The sequence below is a fragment of the Haliotis cracherodii genome, unplaced genomic scaffold (assembly GCF_022045235.1).
Source record: "Haliotis cracherodii isolate W230 unplaced genomic scaffold, xgHalCrac1.p SCAF_9, whole genome shotgun sequence".
NCBI classification, from domain to species: Eukaryota; Metazoa; Mollusca; class Gastropoda; order Lepetellida; family Haliotidae; genus Haliotis; species Haliotis cracherodii.
The window spans coordinates 17,752,263-17,762,995 of NW_027266343.1; the positions used below are offsets into that span (position 1 = coordinate 17,752,263).

Here is a 10,733-nt window from a genome sequence, read left to right on the forward strand (position 1 = left end):
CAATATTATCTTGTATAGGAAATGGAGGAGAACATTGATCAAAGAAACAATAATTTCATCTTTCCTCTCTTCAATTTTAATGAATGCAGTGAAAGCCATTAGATTTTCTTTTTATTTTATGCATGGGAGGAAATATAATGGTATTTGCTCTCTCTTCTCAGAAAATGAAAATCATTAGATTTTGTTTGAATTTTGCATGATACTTGCATGGCACGATTTTCTGCATTATAGATTTTTTTAGTCCTTTTTTATCAAATTATGTCAAAGTTATTATTTCTTTGGAAACCTGGGTGCATTTTTTTCTCACTGTTCCTTGTGTAAATTCCAGGGCTGAGCGGGACTATGCCTGTTGTAAAAGGCGACTAACGGGATCGGGTGGTCAGGCTCACTGACTTGGTTGATACATGTTATCGCTCCCAATTGTGTGGATAGATGCTGATGATATCAATCACTGGATTGTCTGGTCCAGACTCGATTATTTACAGACCGCCGTCATATAGCTGGAATATTGCTGAGTGCGGCGTTAAACAACCAACCAACCCACCAACAACCAGGGCTGAGCAGGTTCCCAGTATCTAGGCTGGTTGTAGACCTGGAACAGGGAGACAGAACAGTTGAGATGTTTTCTGTGTGGCTAAATCCTGAGGCCTGAAGAAGGCCATGTAGAGACTCACTGTTCTCTTCTTACTTCAGGATAGTTAATTTCTTTTAAGCTTTTAAATTTTCTTTATTTGTTTCATTCACTGCATGCAATGCATCATTTATGTTGTTAGACTTTACCTTTCTATGTATTTACCTTGCTTGTGTTACATTAACTTTTTTTATCAAAAAAATGTTTTATTTGTCAATAACTTTATTAGACTGACAAAGTTCAAGGTTAATTTTAAATATTTTTTTTTTATCTTAACAACTTTTGTCTTTATCCAAACTTTTGAGAATCGTGATGAATAAGGAATCAGTGAATCATTAGTTGACTGGAAAATAGTGCAGCAAGTTATGCTTATCTTACGGCAAAACTTTTGGACTGCAATATAATTTTGTCTTGTTTTGGCTGCTGATGCTAGTAGTGACTGTCGTTCTCACATGTGTAGCTCACCTGACTTGAGGGCAAGTGGGGTTTTGTGGTGGTGTGTAGTCTGTCACCAGGTTGTCTGTCCATCGTTACAGTTTGGACACCTCTGTAACCACGAGTCAGTTTGGGCTATCATGTATGTGGTGTTACAAAATCATATGTACCTACGGGAAAAAGTGACTGTGTTCATATAAAGTGGTGTAAATGTTATGTTATTGAAAATGACAACAATGTATTTGATAATTTGTTTGATCAATGTTTTATTATATGAGAATTCATTGACAAAACCCATAACTCGTAACAGGAGACAGAGCGACAAACCTAAAAGATGGGTGGTGTAGCAATGCTATTATTAACAACAACATCGGAGGTGACCACCATTTGTGTTCATACAGGCAAGGCAGTGGTGTTGCATTGAAGACACCAGATGATTGTTCCAAATGTCCCAACTGAGCTTGCGTTCTTGTCCTGCCGTAGGCATCGGTCTTTCTCACCTGTCATGTTCTATGGGGTAGAGGTCTGGAGAAAATGCATGGCACTACACCAAAGCTGTGCTGCCTCAAAAAGTTTGATACAACACATGCCACGTGTGAGAGAACATTATCCTGCTGCAACGTGAAGTTACGTCCCTGCATCTGCACAAATAGTGGAAGATGATGTCAAACAGTGTCGTACCAGCAGCATACACCACTCAAATTGCCATTAACAATGATTTGTTTTCTCGTATTAGGTATGATACCATTCCATACCATAACACTTCCACCCCCAAACTGACTTCGTTGAGTAACGCTAGCATTGCTAAATCGTTGTGGACACCTGTGGGCCCTTGCACAACCATCAGAGTTGTCTGGATGTAACCTGGACTCATCTGTGAACTGTATACTGTCCCAGTCTTGTCTTCTGAACATCAGATGCTGTCTACACCATGCTAGGCAGTGCCTGACAGCCGCGTGGAAGGGAAATTGCATGTATCGCTAGACGTCAGGGCCATGTTGTGCTCCCTCAAGCAGTTGCCTACCATTCTGCCAATATGTGGTCTCAACCCAATTGTCAGAGCTGTTAATGTGGCAGTTTGGTATCGATCCTGTAGATGCACCAACTAAGTAGATCTATGGCTGTCACACTTGGACTACCGGCATCTCCAAAGAGTTGATATTTTGCTTCTTTTATTACTATAAGTGTTTGTTCAAGGCATCACTATTTGCACTCAACATCGTTGTCCTAAACAATGTTGCAAAAGTAATTTTTTATATTTTTTTTCTGGAATCATTTGCACAAATTATTCTTTAACTTGCTGCAGAAGTTTGTACCAAAATAAGCTTGAAGTATTGAATTATTTCTTCTGGACTTCTGGCTCTATGTTTGATGTCTCCTCTGAAACTAAAAGGCCCATAAAGCTACAACTTTGTATGAATGATATCGCTATGGTGTATCTAAAACAAGCTCTCCGAATTCTGAGCCTATTTTAAACATGGCTGCCATTGTAACTTCATAATTTAGGTCTCCCGCCGTTATATTGCTGGAATATTGCCCAAAGTGGCATAAAACCATATTCACTCACTCCATATTCAGGTGAGCTACAGAGTCACGTTGCTTTTTTTTTTCACTGAACAATCAGTTCATTTAGAACCAAGATTACGAGAACTGTTTCTTTATCGGTATCTTCTTGTCCTGGCTAGGTATGAGATGCTGATCAGCTGTGAATGATCTTGTTGCAGGAACTATCCAAAGTCTTGCCAAACTGAAAGCTGAATGTGAGGAGATGAAAATGCTGGTTCCCCGCCAGATGTCTCAGTCGAGTGAGAACTCTGACCAGAGAGACATCCTCGACAGCCTGGATTCTGACATCTCCTCCGTCACATCCACGCCCAACATTAGCCCTGCCCACAAAGGTCAGAGACCAGGGGGGACAACTCTGTGTATGGAGGACCTAGACTTGCTGCCCACTAAAGAAGAATGTATTCGAATAATGGACAAAGGTGAAGTGCAATCTCTCCTAGGTAGGTCAGAGAAAGAAATTCCTGAAAAATTGTTTTACTAAACAATGTATTGATTTATTAAATCATTCCCAAAGGCGGGCCCCAGGTGAGGAGTGAGAGAAATGTATGTCATTCTTGTGATTGCTAAAGTCACTTTGTTGATGTGAAGTTCATTGGTGGACCCCTCAGTGTGTTGGGACCAAGTCAGAGTAGATTCCAGAATCAACCTGATAATGATCCCTGGTTTATCAACTCCATACACATGGTTAGCACAGGCCTTAAAAAAGGCCTGAAATTTTGATGTTTGCCTCAAAAAACCTTACATGCAAACTTAGCTTGAATTCAGATGAGATACAGAGCCATGCGACTCTGTTTTGCATTCTGAACAATCAGTTCATTTAGAACCAAGATAATGAGAACTCTTTCTTTATCTGCATCCTCTTGTCGTGGCTGGGTATGAGATGCTGATTGGACTTTTGCCTTTAAAAGCCTTAAATGCAAAATTTAGCTTGAAAAGGTCTGTAATGGAGACAAAATGCCCTGAAAAGACCTGAATTGGTCATAAACAGTGTCTAAGTCCAGTATTTTGCTTTTCAAATAATTATTGTGTTTATATTTCCAAAGGGAAAAACATTGTTACATGCTTAACTGCTTAAAATGTAATATATTGACATTTGTTTTTGTTTGTTGAGTCTAATCGGTTCAAGGATCAGGCTCTGTTCCATTTTAGGTCATTAAACCTGTTAAAGCATGTTGTGTTTTTCATCATTAGGGCCTTAAATCTGTGTGCAAAAGCCTTGAAAAGGCCTGGAATTTGTGACTGAAATTCTGTATGAACCATGATATAAATGCTTGTTAGTGAACAAAAATAATGCTTGATGAAAGTTCTGGCATCTTTACCGAAATGATAGAATACAGAAGTTGAACTGAAACCTCATCTCTGTCTTCATTGAGACTACATCCTCTCAAATGCAACTTAAAGATATTTAAGTGGTAAATGTCTGCATACTTTGGGCTTTCCACCCTTTGATCTGACATGCTGAGGTATGACTGAAATATGTTCAAAGCGGCGTAAAACTGAACTCAAAGTGGCCTAAGCCCAACTCACTTTCTAGCTGTATTATGTGATTAGTAAAGCAAGAAACTAAATATATATCGACAACTGTCCTTGCAGGAGATGGAGATTGTTCCAGTTTCAACATTCAGTGCAGTGGGTCTAACGAGGATACTACTGATGAAAATCCAGAAGAGAGCATTGAAGAGGAGGTAACCCTTGAACATGTTGAAGACAAAGAAACTGCCGAAAAATTGAGAACATTAATGGAGGATGTGACAGCTAAAATCAAGGAACAGTCACACGGTGACCGAAGCTCAAGGCAATCCGCCTCCGATGAGGACTATATAGACAATTGTGAAAACCCCTTGTTGAAATCTGACACTGTTGAAAATGGTATTGATGACAGGAAGGGAGATAACTCTGATCAATCTGCTTCCCCGAGTTGTGACCAACCTTTGCTTGATGATGAAAATGACAGACAGGACAATTCAGAATCATTGCATAATGTACAAGTGTAAATCTTATTAATGTTATTTCATGTTTCCTGAATGCTAAGCTTCATGTGCAATGTTTCGTCCTGATCAGTTCAAGGATTTGTACAAAGGGTGTCAGTTGTGTTCAATAACATGTTTTGGATGTGATATAATCCGTGGATTTTATGAAACTAATGCATGGCTAAGGTTGTGGTAAGCCTCTGTTCCATTCCATTGTTTGACCCTGGTGTAGTGTTTGTTGTGTTCTAGATAACAATTGTTGTGTCAGACCCGGAACTTCTTTCTGGATGCCTGCTGTCAGGAACATCCACCTACATACCAAACACTCCCCACCCCACCCTGTTAAACGGACAATAAGGCAACAAAACTGAATTACTATATGATACATCAGAATGAAAGACCTATATATAAGTTAGAAAAACCCTGAAGATTGTGCCCAAAATGTATCCCAATTGATAAAAAAACAGCAAAAGTCTTCATAACAAATTAAAATTTATCAAGTGACATTAATATTCACCCATTCAGTATTCATCGATTGGCTCATTACGTTGATATGCAAAGATAAAATTCACTCACTAGATAAATTGTTTTTCTTTTATTGTCCGTGTCTGCCACTGTGGTGGACGAAAGCAGGCTTTCTAGCCATTAGTTTTCTTGGGTGCACAGTGTTCTGCTTGCCAATATTTTGTTGTCAACATCGCTGATATTAAGATTATAATTACGAAAGAAATACTTTGAACTGAAGTGTAAGAAGGCTTGAGAACTAATTTTGTGTCTTTCTGACTTTGTTTTTCATATTGATAAAACATGTATTTATCATCCAAAACTGGATTCCACAGGAGATATCTCTTGGGTGAGATCAAGCGATGCACTACATACCAGACAAGGGGTACTATCTACATTGACGATATCGATTGATCTCACCCCAGGGATATCTCCTGTTGGAGCCAATTTTGGATGATAATCTCTAGTTATTCCTTTTGGTTGTCCTTTGGTCCGTTTGTGGGGCCTACACATGACATCATTACTCCTTCGTCCTGATTTCAGTCCTGCACAAGGAACATGGTGTATCTGTATTTGTTTTTGTTTATTGTGTGATGATAGATTTGAAGAATCATGTGTTCCTGTTAGTCTAACATGTTTCCATTATCTGGAAATTTGCGAATCCCAACAATTTACGGGGAATGGTCCTGTCCTGATAATTGGGTTTCATTGTTGTGCAAATAAGGGCAGTTTGTTTGTGTAGGTAAGAAGGAAGGTGCCATTATATGATAATACTGTCATTGAAATCCAAAAGTTTTGTGATACGGTTGTGTTATACATGATTATTGTTGTTGCTGTTATCTGGAGTGAGGTATAAATAGTACACAGGAGATAATCGTCATTGTTCTACAGATGTTGATTTGAATCTCTGAATTATTATTTTGCATTTACTCAAGAAGTTCACTTAGGTTCTGGTATGGTTAGGGCTGAACAAATTCAGCAATCAGGCATTGACTTTCTAAAGATGTGTGTTTGGGCAAGTGGCCTCTATTTTGGGCCCAAGGCACATGTGTGTGAATGTAGTTACGAGGATGGCACTCCGTCATTTCAGTTTATTTCTGGAGCAGAAGAATAATCACCATTTGTTTGCATAAATAGCAGCATATTTTTATTTTGGTATTATTGTTTGGTATTTCCATGGAACCAATCTTGGCTTTATTCAATCTTCTGTTGAAACTATAGCTCCAAGCTTGTTTCCTAGGTCTGTTTTATTGTCTGGTTGATAGGTTTCCCTCCCGTTTTGAAAACCCATCAATAAAGTCCAGTTTACAAAGATGCAGACAAAAAGGTAATGCAGTCTTTGAAATTCACGCTAGTCTGCTAGACCAAAACTAGTGATTTGTACTGAGGACAATTAAAAGTCCAGTGACTTGGTCCTCAACGGCTTGTAACATTTGTGTGCTGTGATGTTTTTCCAGGTCTCCATGCTATGATTTGTCTACAAATCAGTCTAGCAGGACTAGCTACAAACTCAGAGGACTGATGAAGTAAGTTTGGCAAAACAAATTCTTAGGCTGCGACTGAAGGTCAGTTAACAAATTAGAATCATGAAATCATGTTTTTTATCATTATAGAATCTCTTCAACACTGAATCTCCATGTCATGTAGTGCATAATCAGTTCTTGTGAGTGACTGCCTAGTGATTGATTTCTTCATCTTTTGATTTATTTCCGGAACAATGGATTGGAGTAACCAGGTGCCATTGTAGAAAGCATTCTTAAAGCTAAGGTTATCGTAACTCTTACGACGGTTGTATCCCTATGGTTGTTTTGTACAACAGGCGCCTGTTATCTTGCCAATTCGATACTGTTAATATGTGCCAGACCTTGCTTCCTCTGTTCATCTGGTGAAGAAGAACATGGTACATCATTCATTTATCTAATTTATTCTGTGACAAGGAGCTGCTGTTTTTAAGCTGAAAACAATTATGTGTATCCTTTATATATTGTGGAAAAATTGATCTCACTGCATTCAGACATGTGATTGTAGGCTTGTATACAGTTAGGAAATTAAAACACTATTTGGAACTGAAAGAACATTTTGTCAAGACGTACTGCCTTGAAAATGTGTACAGGGAAGGGTAACGTTTACTGTTTTGTCTTGTTTTTGTTGGAATTGAATAATGATAGAACATTATGTCAGAAATTAGTCAATTTGTTCTTTTAGTTCAACTGTAAGATGTTTGACCAGTGATCCTTGATGGGATATGGGAAATAGGTAGGGCTGGGACGATACACCAACTGTGCCATCCGATACATATCGCGATACCTTGCTCACGATCTGATACGTATCACAATACTTGCATGTGATGTTATCTGTGGTGTGAAGCCATCTTTTTCATAGACAGGATGGCCAAATACCTGGCATAATGATGATTTACAGTTGGCAGTGTCAAGTATGGCACAATGGATGAAAATATTTTCGTTTTCACTACTCATTTTCACTAGTAATTAGTGTTTGATGTATCGAGAAGTAAACAATCGGTGTATCGTCCACTACTAGAAATAAGATCTGATGGATATACAGCTTGTGTGAAGTTCATCCTTAAATTACGTGTAATACTTCTTGGCATGCTCAGTGGAAGGTCACAGGTTCAAATGTCAGAGGGTATGAATGGAATTCTGCTCTATCAGATAGAACATCTTCCCAAGGCAAGAGAGTAAACTGACGATAAAAGTCCAGTTTCCACCCTTGCTGAAATAGGCTGGTATTATCGAGTTACATTTTGTCTGGACTAACGAGTCTGTGCATAGTCCAATCAAAATCGCGCACCGAAATCAAAATCTGGTTTGTAAACTATCATGCAGATTTCGATCGATTGCAGTATTTGCAAAGCATGTGCACCGCCAACTCATTGTCAGCAGATATTTTTCAAATCCTTTCGTGTTTTTAATCAAGGTGCCCACGTGATTTGATGCATTTTGTGATGTAAAACCCGTTTTATCACAATATAGATCTTGATTATCGATCAGATCGTCCTGACCGGGCGCCACCATTTTGTGTGAAGCAAAGTGATACGAGAGGAGGAATCTGATTGGTCCATAGGAGAGGCTTAGAAGGGACATAATTGGTAATAGCCACTGGTGGCACAACGATCGATCACAGTAATTCCAGCCTAGTTCAGCAAGGGTGGAAACTGGACTTTTAAAGTCAGTTAACTCCCTTGCCTCGGGAAGATGCAGATAGAATAGATAGTGGATATTCAAGAAAAACTCGTACCTCAGAAATTATTATTTTACCTTGCCATGACATGACATTCCCTAGTCAAATGATGATGTGTGAACTGTTATTTGTTTTGTGTTTTTATTATTTTATTAGCATTTATTATTGTTATTTTTCAGGTTTACTAAATTCATGTTAATTTAAAATTCAGAGATATCTGTGTTCAGTATTAAATGTTGGATTTCAACATAGAAAGTGAAAAAAGCAGTGTTGGTATGACGTGCATTCATTGCAGTGACATGATTTCACGAGTCCACCTGGCTGGAAGTCGATGGAGCTTCTGTAGTGGCATGTTTGTCCATCATGTGTCCTGTGATGTAGACATGTCCTCCTCACAAACCACTTGACCACGAAAGCTGAAACTTCACATGCTCACATGATAACACCCAATTTGTGCAAGTGGTTTGAATCTGGTTTTCAATATGGCTGCCATTTCAGACATTTTTATTCAAATGTTATAAAATTTGGAGTAGTTAGTGGTGGTGCTCAACATATCTGTACATTCCATTTTTTGCAGTATGTAAATTTTGACCTTAATTTTACCTATGCACTTTAACCTTACTGAAATTCCTTTGTTCCATTTCTCAGCCATTTTTGTTCAAAGTGACATGACATCTTTTCCATTTTGCATGATAGTTTAAATGTAGACGCTTATTTGACCATTGCCCTTCAACATGCTCATTATTTCCTGAATAGTTTTAAATCATCAGGTTTTATGCCTAAAATATTTGAATGTCATCACCTGTCTGACATTTTAAACTGTTGACTACATGTCCAGGTGAGCTAAATTGCTGTGATGCTATTTTGTCCGTTGTCTGAGGAACTGCAACTGAGTGTGCAGGTTTGATGATCCATTTGTCAACACTAAACCTGTGCCTGTGAGTGTGACCAGATACCTGCATCACTAAGGCCAGGCGTTTTATATTTTTCGGATTACGGACCCGCCGACTGGAATTGTTTAGAAAATGTTAAAAATAAATAAATCAGATTTCCATTTTTTTCCCTGCCGATAGCCGCGTAGTCAGTTATTATATTTGTTATCCTCGCCTTTTAATAAAAAACTTATGAGTTACATACATTGTAAACTAGTAAAGAGATACATAATCGATCTTTGTGGATCTCGAAGCCGAACATGAATAGCCTCCCTTGACAATTGTCCGTGTTGTAAGTGGTAGAATTTACATTATTACAAGGGGCTTTATCACCACAAATGACGGTCTTTTGAGCACAGAATATGTTCATAAAGTATGATAAAGTTTATGCAGTGATATAACTGAGGGTGGTGACGAAGCTGAGTGGACAAAGCGTTCGCTCTTCATGCCGAAGACCCGGGTTCGATTTCCCACAAGGGTACAATTTGTGAAGCCCATTTCTGGCGCCCCCGCTGTAATATTATGGAATATTGCTAAAAGCGGCGTTAAACCACTCACTTACTGACACACACACTGTAATACTGTCCAAAGCGATGTAAAATCTGACCTCCAAAATAAACTCTTGGAATACAAAGGAGACTTGTCACCAAACTATTGCTTGCCTTTACAGACGCTCCCTCATCTTTTTTCATCAACTAAACCAACATACGTGTTTAATATTTGGTACCTGAAGTTACCATTTCCTATCCGTTTCCTATTGAGTCTATGTTGCCTTTGTTCTTTGTGAAATGACCATGAAAGTATTAGAGTCTTGTTACGTCGTGTGACTGCAGCTGTGTATATATTGTTGTATAAAACTGTTCAATCTTATGTAGATTGTAGACTGTGATATATGAATTCCAGGGCCATTCGATGTTAGTGTTAGACTTCGTGTTAACATATCAGTCACTATTTACAGGCCTGAGCATGTGTGTCAAGATTGCCAGCGCCCACTGCAAACATTTCTGATTTCCATTATACACGTTGAAGACATGATGAATAAACTAATGATGGAACCTTTCATATGTCTGTTGTTGTGTCTGTACTTTACACCTGTACACGGGTGGCCAAGTTGTCAAGGGCGCCGAGATTCGCTGTGCAGTGTTTCGTCCCTCGGCCAGAAACCTATGATTGGTTCGAATCCAGGTTCGTCCCGATTATAGCATCACTTCGGGCTTTCCTCCCACATTAAGCTGACACGCCCTGATATACCTGGAATACTGTTAAAAGCGGCATTAAACCCAACTCACTCACTTACTGTACTTTGGAGCTCCCTCCATCATTTTGCTAAATAAATGGATGGTTAGGCTCTGCAACTTGGCCGATCACAGATCCGAACCATCCTGTGATTTGGCTGATATCCTTTGAAGATCTGGGTTAGAATTGGCCTTCAGCCCGGGTCTTATAGAGGAAATACAGTAAGCAGTATAGGACGATGAAACCCATGGTCCCAGG

The 10,733-nt window shown here is 38.9% G+C and overlaps 1 protein-coding gene across 3 annotated transcripts in view; it reads left to right on the forward strand.

Annotated features, from left to right (window-relative positions):
- LOC139452444 (coiled-coil domain-containing protein 149-like) overlaps nt 1-10,285 on the forward strand; it is a 33,578-nt gene extending 23,293 nt beyond the window's left edge. For 2 of the 3 annotated variants that reach the window (XM_071233920.1, XM_071233921.1), the window contains exons 11-12: nt 2,791-3,072; nt 4,226-10,285. In XM_071233920.1, the coding sequence (XP_071090021.1) occupies nt 2,791-3,072; nt 4,226-4,626 (683 nt within the window). In that variant the 3' untranslated portion in view covers nt 4,627-10,285. The remainder of the gene's footprint in view (nt 1-2,790; nt 3,073-4,225) is intronic. The other variant, XM_071233922.1, reaches the window with a different exon arrangement.
- The last annotated feature ends 448 nt before the right edge of the window (nt 10,286-10,733 follow it).